We start from the raw sequence: 20,535 nt of genomic DNA, 5'->3' as shown, positions 1-20,535 counted from the left end.
ATATCTGCTTAATCTCCCGATTGGATACTTCGGTTTGTCCATTTGCTTGTGGGTGGTATGCCAAGGTCACCTTATGCTTCACATCATATTTAGCCAAAAGTGAGTTAAAGATTTTATTACAAAAATGTGTACCTTCATCACTTATTATGGCTCTTGGTGTCCCAAATCTTGTGAAGATGTTCCTGTGAACAAACATAGCAACCACTCAAGCATCATTAGTATTGGTGGCCATTGCTTCCACCCATTTTGACACATAATCCACAGCAAACAAAATATATGATTGACCAAAACAAGATGGGAATGGTCCCATGAAGTCAATACCCCAAACATCAAAAAGTTCAACTTCCAAAATATTGGTCAATGGGAACTCATGGAGTCTAGAAATATTGCCAACCCTTTGGCATCTGTCACATGACTTGGCTAAGGTATAACTATCTTTGAACAAAGTGGACCAATAAAAGCCAGACTGTAATACCTTTGCTGCTGTTCTCGATGCTCCAAAGTGGCCGCCATATGGTGAAGAATGGCATTGTTCAAGAATAACTTTCGCTTCTTCCTCCGCTACACATCTTCTCATCATCTGATCAGCACATCTCTTAAAGACGTATGGATCATCCTATAGGTAAAACTTTGCATCGTGAAAGAATTTCTTCTTTTGGTGATAACTCAAATCTGGAGGGAGAGTACCACAAGACAAGAAATTAGCTATATCAGCAAACCAAGGGAGTATAGGATTTACCTCAAACAGTTGTTCATCTGGGAATGCTTCTTTTATGGTTCCTTCATTTATTTAATCTTCAAGTTCAAGCCGTGACAAGTGGTCAGCCACTTGATTTTCACATCCCTTCCTATCCTTCACTTCAAAATCAAACTCTTGGAGCAATAAAATCCACCTTATCAAGTGTGGTTTTGCATCCTTCTTGGCAAATAGGTATCGAATAGCTGCATGGTCAGTGAAAACAATTACCTTTGTGCCAACCAAGTAAGGTCTAAACTTGTCAAATGCAAACACTACTGCAAGCATCTCCTTTTCAGTAGTTGTCTAATTTTGCTGTGCAGCATCCATGGTTCGACTTGCATTGTAGATTGATCTAAAAAACTTGCCACGCCTTTGGCCCAACACCACACCTACTGCATAATCACTATCATCGCACATCAACTCAAAGGGCTCCTTACAATATGGTACTATCATGATTGGTGCTGTCACCAATGCCTTCTTGATCTTCTCAAATGCCTGCAGACAATCATCATCAAAAATAAAAGTGGATTCTTTTTCAAGCAAATTACACAAAGGTTTAGTAATCTTAGAAAAATCTTTGATAAATCTACGATAAAACCCGGTGTGTCCTAAGAAATTCCTTATTCCTTTGATGTTCTTTGGTGGTTGAAGCTTTTCAATTACAACTACATTGGCTCTGTCTACCTCTAATCCCTTTGAAAACACTTTATGTCAAAGAACAATACCCTTTTGGACCATAAAATGAAGCTTCTCCCAATTAAGAAATAAGTTCTTTTCTTTACATTTCTGCAAAATGAGCAAAATGTTATGTAAACAGTGATCAAATGAAGAGCCAAATACCGAGAAATCATCCATGAAGACTTCCATGATGTCTTCCACCATGTCTGCAAATATGGCCATCATACACTTCTGAAAAGTAGCAGGTGCATTGCATAGCCCAAAAGGCATCCTCCTAAAAGCAAACGTTCCATAGGGGCACGTGAATGTTGTCTTCTCTTGATCCTCTAGTGCTATAGCAATCTGGTTATAACCTGAATAGCCATCTAAAAAACAGTAGTGACAATAACCAGCAAGTCTATCAAGCATTTGATCAATAAAAGGTAATGGAAAATGATCTTTGCGTGTAACATTGTTCAACTTCCTATAATCAATACATACTCGCCATCCAGTCACAGTACGAGTAGATATTAGTTCATCATTTTCATTCTTTACCACAGTCATTCCACCCTTTTTAGGCACTACTTGCACAGGAGACACCCAACTGCTGTCAGAAATAGCATATATAACTCCAGCATTTAACAATTCAACACTTCATTTTTCACTACCTCTTTCATGGCTGGATTTAACCTTCTCTGATGATCCACATAAGGAGCGTATGACTCTTCCATTAAAATCCTATGCATGCATATGGTGGGACTAATCCCCTTGATATCAGAAATCGACCACCCAAATGCAGTATTAAATTTCCTCAACACTCTCAACAATTTCTCTTTTTCATCTAAAGTAAGAGAGGAAGAGATAATTACCTGATATGTCGCTTCTCACCCAAGAAAGCATAACAAATATGGCTTGGCAATTCCTTCAAAACAGGGGATGAAGGTATTATCTCTGAACATTTTTCTTCTTCCAACTTCTCCTGTGCGGCTTCCTTCACCTTTGGCAAATCTTCAAGAGCTAAAAGTTGCTCTCTCAATTCCCAATCGTCATCATCAACTCTACTGACAGTACTAGAAAGACATCTATCTAATGTATCTTCTACTGTATGACCTATACCAATCTCAGCAACACAAGAGTCAATTATATCAATGCTTTTACAAGTACTTACCTCGTCGTTACCTTTAATGGCCTTATAGATTTCGAATATCACAGCTTCCCCACCAACTCTCAAGGTGAGTTCTCTTTTGTGTACATCTATCAATGCTTTTCCAGTGGCTATGAATGGTCTCCCAAAAATCAATGGAGAATCTTGATCTTCCTCCATATCAAGTATTACAAAATCAGCAGGGAATATAAACTTTTCAACTTTTACCAAAACATCTTCAACAATTCCATGAGGATAGGTGAGTGACCTATCTGCAAGTTGCAAAGTTATAGTGGTTGGTTTTACCTCCCCAAGCTCCAAGTCCCTATAAATAGAAAATTGCATAAGATTAATACTCGCTCCAAGATCACATAAAGCTTTATTAACATGAGTACTACCAATAATACAAGGAATAGTAAAACTCCCTGGATCTTTTAGTTTTTGTAGTAACTTCTTTTGGAGAATGGCGCTGCACTCTTCGGTCAACTTCGCTGTCTCGAACTCTTGCAACTTCCTCTTCTTTGACATCACATCTTTGACGAACTTTGCATAGTTTGGCATTTGCTCTAAAGCATCAGCAAATGGAATGTTGATGTGAATCTTCTTGAAAATCTCCAAAAATTTTGCAAATTCATCATCAATAATCTTCTTCCTAAATCTTGGTGGGTATGGAAGAGTCGGTTTCAGTATAGGAATCCGTTCATCTTCAGTTTCAATCTGAGACTCCTTTACCTTGTTCTCTTTTCCATTTTCACATTCATCTTCTTCAACTCTCATCTTATTTTCCTCATTCTCATTGAAATTTTTAACCTCAAGTTCTCTTCCACTTCTCAAAGTTATAGCTTTGCATTGCTCCTTTGGATTCACTTTAGTATTACTTGGGAATTGACCTCTATTTTGATCTCTCAATGCATTAGCCAACTGTCCAATCTGTGCCTCCAATGATTTCATTGCCGCAACCATATTTCCCATGTGAGTTTCCATGCCATCAAGACGAGATTCAGTCCTAGCCATCCTTTTACTAGATTCAGCAACAAATGTCCCAACTAGATCCTCAAGTGAAGTTTTCCTCCCCCCTTCGATGTATTGAATCTCGGTGGAGGATTCAACACATTTTTATTATTAGCATATGAAAAATTCTCATGATTTCTCAAACCAGGATGATACGTTTAAGGGGGAGGGTTACCTCGATATCCTCCGTATCCACCAAAATTCCTATTGTTGATATAATGAGCCTAATCAGGAATATGTAGTTCTTCAATAACAACCGATGCATTTTCAACCTCTGGTGTACTACCTTTATTCATAGCTGCAATTTGAGTTGTTAAAGCTGAAACTTGTGCGGTCAATGATGTAATAGGATCTACGGCATAAATTCCAGCTGGTTTCTTTACTCTTGACCTCTCAGATGGCCACTGATAACTATTAATGGTCATCTGTTCAAGCAAATCATATGCTTGATCAGGTGATTTGGCAAATATCGTGCCACCAGCTGCTGCATCCACAGTGCCTCTTGTTTGTCCATTCAAACCATTGTAAAACAATTCAATTTGTACCCAATCTTCAAAACCAAGGTTTGGACACCTCCTCAACAACTCCTTATACCGTTCCCATGCCTCATATAATTGCTCAAATTCAGTTCGTCTAAAAGTACTTATCTCAATTTTCAACTGTGCAGACTTCGCAGGTGGAAAATATTTAGCAAGTAACTTGGTTGCTAACTCCTGCCAAGTAGTGATACTCCCCAAAGGAAGCGATTGGAGCTATCCGCTTGCTTGGTCCCTAAGAGAAAAAGGAAACAAACGCAATCGAATTATATCATCAGGAACACAATTTATCTTTACCGTGTCATTGATTTCAAGGAATGTTCTGAGATGTAGATGAGGATCTGCAGTAGCGGCTCCCCCAAACCGGTTCTGTTGAACCATGTTTATCAATGCGGGCTTGAGCTCAAAGTTATTTGCATTAATAGTCCCTCGTTCTATGCCCGAGTAATGAGAATTTAGTACCGGCCTAAAATGATCTCTGATGGGTTTTGCAGGGGGTGGATTTTCATTATCTCTATTGTAAGCCATTGCTTGAATCTCTTCTCTTCTCGCCTTTCTTAATCTTCTTACGGATCTTTCGATCTCAGGATCAAAGATAAGCAAGTCAATATTTTGCGATCTTCGCATGCACTGTCAAACAAAGATAAGAAACAAATCAATTTTTTTTATCTAATACAATAAAAACAGCTCTAAATTAAAATCAAGACTAATTGGTAACAATACTAATATAAATTTAAAATAAACACTCTCTGGCAACGGCGCCAAAAACTTGTTGCGTGTTTTCCTGATTGCTCGCAAGCGCACGACGTCAAATTATAGTAAATGTATTTTTAGTACAAGTGTCGATCCCACGAGAAGTATGTAAATAAATGTATATTAGAGCTTGTGATTAAAATAGTCTCGACTTTATTTAGAAAATTCAATTAAAAGATTTGGTTGCAAAAATAATTGAAAATGGACTTAAACGTAACACCAATTTATAACAATTAACAATGGAATAAAAGATCTAGAGGTCTGATTTCACGCAACTGTCCACCATGTGTAATTTCTTGTAGCTATGTTATAAAATCCTTCTTATTCATTAGCCAAGAATCCTATAATTATCTACTCCCTCTCCTGAGTGTTAAGTAGATATTAGTTATCTAAAAATAGATTGCAACGTTCCCATCAACAGTCTACAATTAAATAACACATCAATCATTAGATTCTCTATGAGCTTCAATAGCATTATAGGAACTCCCGAACTCTATAAATACCATTGATGTATTTTTTCCTTATCTTGTTTATAATTTCCTCTTCCGAGTGATAAATTGTAAACATATAAATCATTCAAATTATGGCCAATAAATTGAAAGCATTAAGATTAGAATAATATAAATGAGCAATAAAAAAACTTAAATAGCTTAGTTCATAAAATCCAACACATGGTTTCTAGTTTTATTCCATCATTCCTCTAGAAATAAAGATTAGTTCATGATAACACAAGTAAAAAAACAAAATATATTTCTAAAACAAGACATATCAAATAAAAAATAAAAGAAAGAAGAACTTAGAACAACAGTTTGAAGTGTTGATTCCGTCCTGGAGTTGTGCAGCAGATTTCCCAAAAGAACTTGATGAACTTGAGTCTTCAATCTTCTAGCAGCAGCCTCCACTCTTCCCTTGGCTCCCCAGTACCCTAGATGATAAGTAAATGATGTCTTTTTATAGTCCAGACAAGCCTCAATTCGCAGCACACCAATATCTTGGACTTCCATGCACAACACACCAAATCACAGATTTTCCGGATTCTGTCATGCGAGGACCGCGGGTGCGATGCAGAACCTACCGCAGGGTGCACTGCTGCTTCCGGTGTGTGAGCGCAGGTGTGGTGCTTGTTTTAACGCAAGTGCAGTACTTCACCGCAGGTGCGGTGCTTGTATAAGCGCGGGTGCGCTGCTGCTTCTGTATTTTTTATCTTTTGCACTTTCCAATTCAATACTTTAATACTCCACACTCTCATTCTAAGCTTCCAAACTATAAAAACAAAAACAACAACAAATCACATAAAACATGCTCAAGAATCACAGAATTCCAAGTTAAAAACAAGTAATAAAAGTGCAATAAATTGCACTTATCACAACGCCCCAGCCACCTCGAGCCAAACCCGAGCAAACCCACCTATGAACACTATTGACCAAGCCCGGCCCAAAGAAACCCCCTGCCCGTGACCCTATTGTATGCATGTGTGTAAGTGTGTATCATAGTTGCTCTAAGACTCCTAGTTAGCCTAGGACTCTTCCAGCTGAGCCACCATGAGTCCTCCCGACCCTAACCTTCCCTGGACCAAGCCCAGACCCAGTCCAGACCAGCCCAGCCAGCAAAATCCAAGCTACGAAGCACCTGAATCATAAATCTGCATGTGCGTTCCCTTACTAGTCGCACGGTCACCACTTCTCCTCGAGCCAGCAGCGAACCACACCACCCTAGCCCCCTGGCCCGACCCCTGCCCATCACCTTAGGACCCTGATGGACCACTAGCCCAGCCCCTACTAAGCCGCAGCCCTCCCCTGCACAGCAGCTGTCGCGAGAAGTGCTTGGGGAGAGTCCTAAATTTCGTGGACTCCTCCCTAGCCTGAATCACGAGTCCTAGCCATGCTAGGACTCTTCCTAGAACATAGCCACGACCCTTAGGACCCAACCCTCAGCCCTGGTCGAGCCCCAAGACCCCATGCATAAGAAATCAACCTCTTGAATATTGTACAAGCCAAACACCCACGGATCTTTCCTCCTGAATCATTCCTTCGGTCCCAGAATAAATTCCCTTTTTAAATTACATGTTTTGTCCCTAATTCATTCGTATTTGATCATGTTTTGGAATATCCTAATTCATGGCAGCCCCTTAACACATAGAAACATATTTTGGAACCAAATAACACAAGTTTAGAACATGTATATTCATGGTTACGAAAATAAAATATTCTGTGACTTTTTTTCATTCAAATTCATATACAATTATATAATATGGTGTGATGATGAGTAAAAGAAGAATATGGCGTGCCTTTGCGTTGATTACGCACGAAAAACCATTGTCGATTCAAAGAACGATGGCACGAAGACGATGGCTTGATTTTCCCTTGCAAACCTTCACATTTTCTTCTTAAGTTGATGATGTGTGTGTCGTGTATTTTTGGGAGAGTATTTGCACGTTCAAGGGGTGTGGGCTATGGGGTTTAATTGTATATTATATAGTTTAGTAAAACACTAATCATTCCTTGGCCCATTAAGAGGTTAATTAGGCCCATTAGTGCTTAATTAAATATTTAAAAGATTTAAAAATAATTTTGCTTAAATAAGTTTGTGAATTTATTAGCCGGGTCGCCCAAACGTTCATATTTTTGTGGAAAAACCAACACGATAAAAATTACATCTTGGCATATAAAATCACCTTAAAACCCCATATTTTCAAAAATAAAAAAAGCATCACCTTTAATTTAAATAATTAAAAAAAATTATTCAATAAAAACATTTTTCTATTTTTTCAGCCCTCGGTCTCTGTTCCTCGATCGCAACTCGAATAACTATTAAAAAATACATTTTAATACAACCATGTAGAAAAATATATTTTAAACATGTCAATATGCACAACATAATTAATTCACGTAATTAAAACATTTAATTAAAATACAAGAGAATTTAATAACTTGCGTGCATGTGGTTCGCACGGACCTTTAAATTTTCGGGGCGTTACAGTATTGACTACAGAGATCTGAACATAGTCATAGTTAAGAACAAGTATCCATTGCCGAGGATCGATGATTTATTTGATCAGCTTCAAGGAGCTTTGGTATTCTCGAAGATAGACCTCCGATCCGGATACCACCAGCTGAAGTTTAGAGAGTCTGACGTGCATAAGACAGCCTTCTAGACGTGTTATGGGCACTATGAGTTTAAGCTGATGCCCTTCGATTTGACAAACGCGCCAGCGATCTTCATGGATATCATGAATATCGTGTTTTAGCCATATCTGGATCAGTTTGACATAGTTGTATTCGAGGAGCAGAGAGGAGCACAGTCAACATCTGAGGACCGTACTGCAGATGCTACAGGAAAGACGGCTATATGCCACGTTCAGTAAATGCGAGTTCTGGCTTGACAGATGATAAGTGCAAGAATTGCACTTAATTTTACTGTTAATCCATTTGATCTATGCTTGTTTCGAGCAGATTTATGTTTGGTTTTTGTTGTTTTTTTGTAGTGCAGGGAATATACAACTATGGGATGTTGGAGAGAAATTAGGGATGTTTTTGAGCGTAAAACAGTGAAATAATCAGAGCCGCAACACCACAACAAGCGCTTGCAGCGCCACTATTTGCGAAAGATCAGCGCCGCAGCGCTACAAGATCAGCGCCGCAGTGCACCAGCATGCCGAGAGACAAGCGTCGCGACGCCTCACTGCCGAAGAACAAGCGCTTAGGTGCTAAGGGACAAGGGCTGTGGCGCTAATGCTCACGAACGACGGGCGCCTAGGCGCTACTTACTCAGCGCCGCGGCACTAATGGCGGCGAAACAAGACTAAATGGGCTTCGACTTACGGCCCGACGTAGGAATTAAAAAAGAAAAAAAGGGTTCAGAATTAGGGACGCCGTTTTGTGGACGAAAAATTCAGGGAGAAGAGTGGGAGCGAAAGCGAGACAAAGGCAAGACACACGAAGATCAGTTACAAAGACGAAGAGCGACGAATCTGGGGACAGAGACGACACTTCGGATTTGGTATCTGTCTTTAGTGTTTATCATTTCTCGTATTTCAATGTCTAAAACTTTGAACATGCGTTGTTTTTATTTCAATTTCGTCGTCTAACTTTCTAGTCTAGAGAATGACGTAGCTTTGTGGAAACGATAATTTGACTCGGTTATTTATATGATTGAATTCCTTTCTGTTTAATTGTGTTTCTTTGTATTGAGTTGACTGCAATTTACTGGCCATAAATTGTATGCTGTCTGATTAGTTCTACATCTCGGGAGAGGGACTAGGATTATAGATCATTAGAGACACATCGTTGAATGTTCATATCGTTCGGATGGCGTATAACTTTAGCGAGGCTTAGGTAAGAACATTGTTTGCCTTTACCAATTAAACGTAGATTTTATTAGGAATAATTGAATCGAAGTTTAATTGGTACAATTTATTCGTCACTTGGGAAAGGGTGAATAAAATATGTAAGTGTTCTTGACAATTAAATAATAGGAATTCAGGAATTTAAATACAACCAGGAAGAATTATTGTAGAAACTTAGTGAAATCATTCCTCTAGATGTAATGCCCGAGAATTAATCACTGTAATTGACGATGATTGATTTATAATTTTATGTGATTATAAAAAGAATTAATCGGGACACGATTTGAGTCGGCGTGAAACGAAATATGTGCGAGGACAGTATCTCTCACGCACATGCGCGATATGAGATGCGCACATGCAGTGAATTGGGCAGAGAGTCTCGCGCATATGCGTAGGAATGTGCGCGCATATGCGCGAGCTGTGCATGCCATGTCCAGAGAGCCTCGCGCATATGCGCGACGTGAATCCGCGCATATGCGCGAGACAACCCGAGAGTTGGCATTTTTGAACATTGGTCTCGCGCATATGCGCCGAGTAAGGGCGCGCATATGCGCGAGATGCCGTGTAGTCACGCGCCATGGCTTATCGCCTCGCGCATATGCGCGGAGGAGGGTCGCGCATATGCGTGAGACGTGTTTTGCGAAGGAATGGGCCACGTTGCTGAATCATGCATTGTATATATCTATTTACGAATTTGCATTCATTTCATCAGATTTAGAGAAAGAGTCGAAGCTCTGAAGAAGAAAATCCTTACGTTTTTTGTGAAAAATCCGTCCGTCTGATTTTGAATCTAGCTGCAGTACTGAGTTCCTATTAACACAGGCTACAACTAGACGTAAGTTTTAACTACGTTTTGACATGTCTTGAAATTATGATATTATCATAATTGAATGGAATTAATGTATGATGTTCTTGACATGTTAAACATCATAGAATGGAAGTCACATTAAGAAACGGACTTATTATGGAATTGTTAGGATTTTCTGAAGTTAATTGACTGAGATATGATACCAGATTTTATCAGTATTGAATCTGAGTGAGGAAATTATTATCTGGTGATGTTATATTGACCGAGATATCAGGATTGTGTGGTTGTACCGTCGATTTTGAATTGTTAACAGATTGGAAATAATTTGAACGGTATATTAATATGATATTATTGATATTGCCATTGCCAGATTGAGGGATTGACAGAATTGGGATTCCAGACCGAAACTGCAAACGAAAGGTATAAGTCAATGTGGTATTGGGAGATCGACTCGAGTCGATTTAGACTTGAGTTTCCCTAAATCACATACTTTACTTTATTGCATTGGATTGGATTGATGTACTTGTTCTCTTGATTTATAGATAACAGGTATTAGAAGAGTAATCTTATGACAGAAGTACCTGATAGTGGTGGGATCGCCACGGGCACATTGCACGATGTCATAAGATAGTGTATTGGCGATTGTGCCAAAGTCTGTCACTGGAGGATTGGCTATCGATGTGGATAGAATTGTAGCTTCTTCTATTACTGTTGATTCGGTACCGTATCGATGTGGATAGAAGTATAACTTCTTCTATTACTGATGATCGATGTCCTATCGATGTGGATAGAACCGGAGTTTCTTCTATTACTGGTGATCGATACTATGCCGATGTGGATAGAATCAGAGCTCCTTCTATTACTGGTGAGCGATACTATATCGATGTGGATAGAATTGGAAATTCTTCTATTACTGTTGATCGATATGGAATGCCAACTTCTAGAAATCGGGATCCCTAGACTAGGACTGAGTCTAGTTTGAATTGTAGAGTTATGAGCATTGTCGACAGTCTATGATTGATTATGTTTCAGATTTTGATACATATTGCCGTTACCTGTTACATGCTATATATTTTTTTATATGATTACATGTTTCGTTGATTTATACTGGGATTTATTCTCATCGGATTTATCCGGCTGTTGTCGTGTTTGTATGTGTACATGACAACAGGTGGGACAGGTTCAGGGTTGAGGAGATGACAAGAGATCGTGATTAGAGTGGAGATTCTGGACTTGGATTAGAGATAGGGTTGGATACTTGATATTAGCTGTTAAACCTTAGTTGAATACATGTATGTGATACAGGATTTGTACTTTTATATACTGAGATGTATATATGTTTTTATGTCACTACGTTCCGCATTATTGTAAAAAAAAAAAATTAGACCCTGTTTATTATAATTGATTAATTAGTCCCAATGATGATTAAGAACATGATTAGTGTCCGGGTCCCCACAACAGGTGGTATCAGTGCGATAGATCCTTTAGATTGTGATAGAAGCTAGTGAGCGGAGGTAGATTGAATTTTCTTTCCTGCTTTTGATTGCTAGCAAGATTTACTGCTTTATAATGCATGTTTATCTGACTTGACTTGAAAACATGTGTTATTGAGAATGAATCAGAGCCGATTCTGGATCAGCAGTAAGATGATCCGAGGAAGATTGAAATTGATATGTGGTAGTTGGAATTACTAACCTCTTTGATTATAAGATATGCCTCCGAGAAGAGTACCTGAACAGGGTAGTACTTCAAATCCTCCCATGGATGTGACAGCTACTCCCATGGAGAAATTGTTGAAAAGGTTTCAGTCATTCCATCCACCGACTTTGAAGGATACGGAGAATTCCGTGGAATGTGAGAGTTGGTTGGATGATATTGAAGTGATGTTCGAATCTTTGGAGTATACTGATGAGAAGAGGGTGAAACTGATCGGACACCAGTTGCATGACATAGCCAAAAACTGGTGGATCACGACGAAACGGGCATTGGAACAACGAGGTACGACCATTACCTGGAATGTTTTTAAGGCTGAATTTTATCAAAGGTTCTTTCCAGTATCGTATAGGAAGGACAAGGGAGCCGAGTTTGCAAATTTGAGACAGGGCCAGTTAAACATTGAGGAATATGTGGCTAAGTTCTCTACACTGCTCCTATTTGCTCCCCACGTAGCTGAACATGATGAGACCGTTGCGGACCAGTTCATAAATGGCCTAAATCCTGAATTCTTTACCTTGGTGAATACCGAGAGGCCAAACAACTTTATTGATGCCTTGAACCGAGCCAAGGGAGCTGAAGCCGGTCTGATGAGACAGAAAGAGGCTTCGTTTGTGCCTTCAGCACCGAGATCACAGATGCCTCCACCAGCTCCTCGATTTGAGAGCGGCAAGTGGTAGTGGGAAGAAAGACTTTCTGAAAGCTAAAGTGAAGAAATTCAAGAAAGCTGGAAGTAGCTCATCCAGTTCGAGTGACTCTAGACAGACTGGTCAGGGCCAGAGTTATACAGGACCCTACTGTAGCACTTGTGGAGGGAAGCATTCCACCGAGCAGTGCCGAGGAGTGTTCGGCAACTGCCGCATTTGTAAACAGCATGGACACTTTGCCCGAGTGTGTCCACAACGAGGTGCCTAGGGATCCCAGGCCGCTGAGTCATCTGGATCAGTGGCTCAGACAGGAAGACGATCTTCTGCCGTTCATTCCTTCCAGCCAGCACCGCCTACCCAGTCACAGCCGAGGCCAGGAGGGAGCCAGACAGCGAGCCAGCCTCCTAAACAGCAGGCCCGACTGTTCGCTTTGACTGAGGAGCAGGCACAGGATGCACCTGATGGTGTCGTGGCAGGTAACTGTTTTATTTATGGTTATCCTGCATATGTATTGATTGATACTGGTGCATCGCATACTTTTATTTCTGAGAGGTTTGCATTGAGTCATGCGTAACCCATTGAGTCATTGTCTGCGGTCGTGTCTGTCTCTTCTCCGTTAGGGACAGATTTGATATCGGTCAAGTCTGTGAAATCTTGTATACTGCAATATGATGCGCATACGATTGAGTAAGATTGTATCGTGCTTGGTTTATCTGATTTTGATTGTATTATCGGTATCGATATGTTGACCAAGTACCGAGCAACAGTTGATTGCTTCCACAAGATAGTGAGATTCAGACCTGAAATGGCTGAGGAGTGGAAATTTTACGGTAAGGGTTCTCGAGCTAGAATTTCTTTGATATCTACGATAAATATGACTCGATTATTGCAGAAAGGAGCGGATGGATTCCTGGTATATTCAGTTGATTTACTGAAATCGAGTCCATCATTGGCGGATTTGCCAGTGGTTTGTGAGTTTGCTGATGTCTTTTCAGATGAGATTCCTGGATTGCCTCCGATACGAGAGATCGATTTCAGTATTGAATTGATGCTAGGTACAGTTCCGATTTCGAGGGTTCCATATCGAATGGCCCCGATCGAGTTAAAAGAGTTAAAAGAACAGTTGGAGGATTTACTGGCCAAGGGGTATATCAGACCGAGTGTATCTCCTTGGGGTGCTCCAGTGCTGTTCGTGAGGAAGAAAGACGGGTCGATGAGACTTTGTATCGAATACCGGCAACTGAACAAGGCAATGGTAAACAATAAATATCCATTGCCTCGTATCGATGATTTATTTGGTCAGTTGCAGGGTTCATCTGTATATTCCAAGATCGACCTGAGATCCGGATACCATCAATTGAGAGTCAGGGAGTCTGATATATCAAAGACAGCATTCAGAACCAGGTATGGACACTATGAATTTATTGTCATGCCATTTGGTTTGACAAATGCACCAGCGGTATTTATGGGATTAATGAACCGTGTCTTTCAGAAATATCTCGATGATTTCGTGATTATCTTCATCGATGATATTTTGATTTATTCAAAGAATATGATTGAGCATGCTGATCATCTGAGGAATGTGTTGAGAATTTTGAGGGCGGAGAAACTGTATGCTAAATTTTCGAAATGCGAGTTCTGGTTGAAACAGGTAGTATTTCTGGGACATATCATATCCGGAGACTGTATATCAGTTGATCCCAGTAAGGTTGAGGCAGTGATTTCTTGGCCGAGACCAACATCTGTAGCAGAGATACGCAGCTTTATGGGTTTGGCAGGATATTATCGCCGATTCATTAAAGATTTTTCGAGTATTGCCAAACCAATTACACAGTTGACTCAGAAGAATGCTCCATTTGTTTGGTCTGAGGAATGTGAGACCAGTTTTCTCGAATTGAAGAAGAGATTGACCACTGCTCCTGTGTTGACGATCCCTTCAGGCACTGGTGGATTTGCTTGTCTATTGTGATGCATCTCACCGCGGATTGGGTTGTGTTTTGATGCAGCGGGGCATCTGATTGCTTATGCCTCGAGACAGCTGAAACCACATGAAACTCGTTACCAATTCATGATCTTGAAGTGGCAGCCAGAGTCTTTGCTTTGAAGATATGGCGACATTACCTCTACGGTGAGAAATTCGAAATCTATTCTGATCATAAAAGCTTGAAATATCTGTTTTCACAGTCAGAGTTGAATATGAGACAGCGAAGATGGCTTGATTTATTGAAAGATTTTTATTGTGAAATAAAATACTATACAGGAAAATCCAATGCAGCAGCTGATGCACGGAGTCGAAAGGTATGTTCTTTATCCTTATCGACTATGGGTGTTTCGAATTTGATTAAAGACTGCTGTTTGTCTGGATTAGTATTTGAGACAGATCGGAAACCTATGAGATTATATACTATTCAAGCTGAACCAGCGCTGATTTTGAGAATTAAAGCAGCTCAGAAAGCTGATCAGAATATACAGAAGTCGATTGCTATGGTTAAAACTGGACATCGATCGGAATATCAGGTTCAAAATGGTATTTTGTATGTGAATAATCGTCTTGTTGTGCCGAATGTTCCGGATTTAAAACAACGAATACTGTCAGAAGCGCACAACAGTCGTTTTAGCATTCATCCTGGTGGCAGGAAAATGTATAATGATTTGAAGACACAGTATTGTGGAAACAAATGAAATCAGATGTTACTGAATTTGTAGCCAAGTGTCTGAATTGCCAACAGGTGAAAGCTTAGAGGAAGAAACCAGGAGGATTGTTGCAGAGTTTGTCTATTCCTTAATGGAAATGGGATCACATTTCCATGGATTTTGTGACGCAGTTACCAAGATCCTCCAGAGGTTGTGATGCGATTTGGGTCGTGATTGATCGATTGACCAAATCAACATGCTTTATTCCATACAAAATGATGTACCGATATGATCAAATGGCAGATATCTATGTCAAGGAAGTTGTTAGACTGCACGGAGTGCCGAAGTCGATTATTTCAGACCGTGATCCTCGGTTTACTTCGCACTTTTGGCAGAGCCTGCAGCAAGCTCTCGATACGAAGTTACATCTGAGTACCGCATATCATCCTTAGACTGACGGACAGTCAGAACGAACGATTCAGATATTGGAAGATATATTGAGAGCTGTAGTGCTTGACTTTAGCACTAATTGGCAAGATGCATTGCCTCTCTGTGAATTTTCATACAACAATAGCTATCAGACTAGTATTAAGATTGCACCATTTGAAGCGTAGTACGGAAAGAAGTGTCGATCCCCTTTATATTGGGATGATATCTCTGAAGTTCCTGAGACTGGACCTGATATGATCAGAGATATGACGGAAAATGTGAAATTAATTCAGAAAAAATGAAGGCAGCCCAGGACAGATAAGCCAAATATGCCAACCTTCGACGACGACCGTTGGTATTTGGGGTAGGAGACCGAGTATTCTTGAAAATTTCTCCTTTTAGAGCTGTTGTCAGATTTGGCAAGAAGGGGAAATTGTCTCCACGATACGTCGGTCCATATGAAATTCTCGAGAAGATAGGAGACCGTGCCTATCGACTCGTATTACCACCTTCATTATCCGGGATACATGACGTCTTTCATATATCAATGCTGCGGAAGTTCAATGGACTCGTCATGGCACTGAAAAAGCTACTTGGGAGGCTGAATCAGATATGAGACAAGAATTCCCAGCATTATTTCACTAATGTAAATTTCTGTTCAGTTTTATTACATACCTTCTTATTGATATGATGGATTGCTTGTGATTTCAGGGACGAAATCATATCTTAGAAGGGGAGAAATGTAATGCCCGAGAATTAATCACTGTAATTGACGATGATTGATTTATAATTTTATGTGATTATAAAAAGAATTAATCGGGACACGATTTGAGTCAGTGTGAAACGAATTATGTGCGAGGACAGTACCTCTCGCGCACATGCGCGATATGAGATGCGCACATACGCGAAGTGGGCAGAGAGTCTCGCGCATCTGCGCAGGAATGTGCGTACATATGCGCGAGCTGTGCATGCCATGTCCAGAGAGCCTCGCGCATAAGCGCGACGTGAATCCGCGCATCTGCGCGAGACAACCCGAGAGTTGGCATTTTTGAACATTGGTCTCGCGCATATGCGCAAGATGCTGTGTAGTCACGCGCCATGGCTTATCACCTCGCGCATATGCGCGGAGGAGGGTCGCGCATATGCGCGAGACGTGTTTTGCGAAGGAATAGGCCACGTTGCTGAATCATGCATTGTATATATATATATATATATATATGTACGAATTTGCATTCATTTCATCAGATTTTAGAGAAAGAGTCGAAGCTCTGAAGAAGAAAAATCCGTCTGTCTGATTTTGAATCTGACTGCAGTACTGAGTTCATATTAACGCAGGCTACAACAGGACGTAAGTTTTACTACGTTTTGACCTGTCTTGAAATTATGATATTTTCAGAATTGAATGGAATTCATGTAGGATGTTCTTGACATGTTGAACATCATAGAATCGAAGTCAGATTAAGAAACAGACTGATTATGGAATTGTTAGGATTTTCTGAAGTTAATTGACTGAGATATGATACCAGATTTTATCAGTATTGAATCTGAGTGAGGAAATTATTATCTGGTGATGTTATATTGACCGAGATATCAGGATTGTGCGGTTGTACCATTGATTTTGAATTGTTAATCAGATTGGAAATAATTTGAGCGGTATATTAATATGATATTATTGATATTGCCATTGCCAGATTGAGGATTGACAAAATTGGGATTCCAGACCGAAACTGAAAACGAAAGGTATAAGTCAATGTGGTATTGGGAGATCGACTCGAGTCGGTTTAGACTTGAGTTTCCCTAAATCACATACTTTACTTTATTGCATTGATATTGCATTGATTGGAATGATGTACTTGTTCTCTTGATTTATAGATAGCAGGTATTAGAAGAGTAATCTTATGACAGAAGTGCCTAATAGTGGTGGGATCGCCACAGGCACATTGCACGATGTCATAAGATAGTGTATTGGCGATTGTGCCAAAGTCTGTCACAGGAAGATTGGCTATCGATGTGGATAGAATTGTAACTTCTTCTATTACTGTTGATCGGTACCGTATCGATGTGGATATAAGTATAACTTCTTCTATTACTGATGATCGATGTCCTATCGATGTGGATAGAATCGGAGTTTCTTCTATTACTGGTGATCGATACTATGCCGATGTGAATAGAATCAGAGCTCCTTCTATTACTGGTGATCGATACTATATCGATGTGGATAGAATTGGAAATTCCTCTATTACTGTTGATCGATATGGAATGCCAACTTCTAGAAATCGGGATCCCTAGACTAGGACTGAGTCTAGTCTGAATTGTAGAGCTATGAGCATTGTTGGCAGTCTATGATTGATTATGTTTCAGATTTTGATACATATTACTATTACCTGTTACATGCTGTATATTTGTTTATATGATTACATGTTTCGTTGATTTATACTGGGATTTATTCTCACCGGAGTTATCCGGCTGTTGTCTTGTCTGTATGTATACATGACAACAGGTGGGACAGGTTCAGGGTTGAGGAGATGACGAGAGATCGTGATTAGAGTGGAGATTCCGGACTTGGATTAGAGATAGGGTTGGACACTTGATATTAGCTGTTAAACCTTAGTTGAATACATGTATGTGATACAGGATTTGTACTTTTATATACTGAGATGTATATATGTTTTTATGTCACTACGTTCCGCATTATTGTAAAAAAAAAAGTTAGACCATGTTTATTATAATTGATTAATTAGTTCCAATGATGATTAAGAACATGATTAGCATCCGGGTCCCCACACTAGATATTCTCTCTCTTTGATATTTCTCCATTCGGTGATTAGTTTAATTACTTTCTTGAAATCAATTCATTTACATAAACCAAACATTCTTTCTGAATTTTCTAGATAAAGTCGAAACTATTATAATTACAAGCACTGATCTACATTTTTATACACACTCCTCGTGGGATCGATATCTGTATTCTAACCAGTACTAAAACTTGACACCGTACACTTGCGGTAGAGAAAATACGCAACAACAGAGTGGAATTCTTGGGCCACATTGTATCTCGGGATGGTATAGAGGTCGACCCATGCAAGGTAGAAGCAGTCAAAGATTGGCCAGTGCCTAAGAGCGTGACAGAGATGCATAGCTTCTTGGGATTGGCTGTGATACTACATAAAGTTCATTCAGGGCTTCTCTTCTATTTTGGTGCCTATGACCGTCTTGATGAAGAAGAATACCAGGTTTATCTGGAGATCAGAGTGCCAGGAGAGCTTTGACAGACTGAAGCAAGCATTGACCACAGCACCAGTTCTAGCGATTCCATCAGGGCAAGGTGAGTTTGTGGTATATACAAATGCTTCGAGGCTCGGTTTGGGCGCAATGTTTATGCATCAGGACAGAGTTATAGCTTATGCGTTCCTTAGCTGAAGGTTTGGGAGAAGAATTATCCGACTCATGACCTCGAGCTAGCAGCAAGTGGTTTTTGCCTTGAAGATTTGGAGACATTATCTGTATGGTGAGAAGTGCAGTATTTTCCTGACCATAAGAGCCTGAAGTACTTCTTCACATAGAAAGAGCTGAACATGAGACAGTGAAGGTGGCTAGAGTTAGTGAAGGATTATGATTGTGATATTAGCTACCATTCGGCTAATGCTAATATGGTTGCAGATGCACTAAGCAGGAAGCACACAGTGATTCCTCATTTGTCAGTATAGAGACCGCTGCAGGCGGAGATTCAAAGGTTCGAGCTTGCAGTTTAGGCCAGGGGCGATGCCCCAAATCTCGATACCCTGACAGTACAGCCGACTTTGAGAGACAAAATCCAGGCACGGCAGACTCTGAGGAGCAGTTGCAGAAGTGGATACAGAGGTATGAAGCTAAGGGCTGGAGACTGTATACAGTTGTTGATGGCATAGTCAGGTATAGGGACCGACTGTTGGTTCCTGACAGTGATTCCCTGAGAGTAGATATCTTGAGCGAGGCCCACAGCACCCCGTATTCCATCCATCTAAGGAGTACGAAGATGTACAGGGATATTCAGTCTCTTTATTTGTGGTCGCGCATGAAGAGAGACATTCCGTGATTCGTCTCTGAGTGCTTAAAATGTCAACAGGTCAAGACAGAGCATCATAGAGTTGCAAGGAAGCTAAGGCCACTCCCTATTCCCGAGTGGAAATGGGATAACATCACCATGGATTTCGTGACAAGGGCTTCCGAGGACGACTGGAGGATATAATGGCATATGGGGTGATCGTTGATCGGCTCACTAAGTCAGCTCATTTCCTACCGATCAAGAAGTCCTTCATCATGACTCAGTACGTAGAGCTATAAATCAGAGAGATAGTCAAACTGCATGGGATTCCATTGTCCATTGTTTCATACAGCGAGTTGAGGTTCATGTATGTGTTCTGCAAGAGTCTACATCAGGCATGGGTACTAAGCTACAGTTCAGTACTGGCTTCCATCCTTAGACCGATGGAAAGTCAGAGAGAGTAATTAAGACTTTCGAGGACCTAAACAGAGCTTTCATGATCGATCTTGTGGAGTTCACGTACAACAACAGTTTTCAGGCATCGATTAGTATGGCTCGATACGAGGCATTGTACGGGAGGAAGTGTAGGTGGCCAATATATTGGGGCGAGGTAGGAGAGAGGGCAGAATTGGGTCCGGATATTTTTAGACAGACTGCAGAGTTGGTGGTCAAGATTCGGTACAGAATGAAGACCGCTCAGAGCCATCTGAAAAGTTACGCATATCAGCGGCATATGGATCTTGAGTTTGCAGTAGGGGATCACATATTCGTGAAAGTAGCACCGATGAAAGATGTGATGAGATTCGGGAAAAAGAGCAAGCTTAGCACTAGATTCATCGGGCCGTTCGAGATCCTAGAAAAATTTAGGGCACTAGCTTATAGAGTTGCGTTACCGCCGAATCTGGCGGGATTTCATAATGTGTTCCATGTCTCCATGCTGCGGAAGTACATGTCAAATCCTTAGCATGTGCTGAACTATGATTCAATTCAGCTGACACCAAAACTGTCATTCGAGGAGAGACCCACTCAGATAGTGGACAGACAGGAGAGGAGGCTCCGGAACAAGGTGATCCACATGGTCAAAGTCAGGTGGCT

General features: G+C 40.4%; 1 protein-coding gene across 1 annotated transcript; it reads right to left on the bottom strand.

Annotated features, from left to right (window-relative positions):
- Positions 1–205: 205 nt before the first annotated feature.
- LOC140805510 (uncharacterized) lies at positions 206–3,068 on the bottom strand. The gene is made up of 5 exons (XM_073161779.1): positions 2,266–3,068; positions 1,704–2,003; positions 1,465–1,525; positions 1,133–1,234; positions 206–616 (listed from the first exon to the last, which is right to left on the bottom strand). The coding sequence occupies exons 1-5, from the start codon at positions 3,066–3,068 to the stop codon at positions 206–208; spliced, it is 1,677 nt and encodes a 558-aa protein (XP_073017880.1).
- Positions 3,069–20,535: the final 17,467 nt, after the last annotated feature.

The sequence above is a fragment of the Primulina eburnea genome, chromosome 11 (assembly GCF_022965805.1).
Source record: "Primulina eburnea isolate SZY01 chromosome 11, ASM2296580v1, whole genome shotgun sequence".
NCBI classification, from domain to species: Eukaryota; Viridiplantae; Streptophyta; class Magnoliopsida; order Lamiales; family Gesneriaceae; genus Primulina; species Primulina eburnea.
Note: the sequence above shows the minus strand (reverse complement) of the source record. Positions and strands in the feature narration are given on the sequence as shown.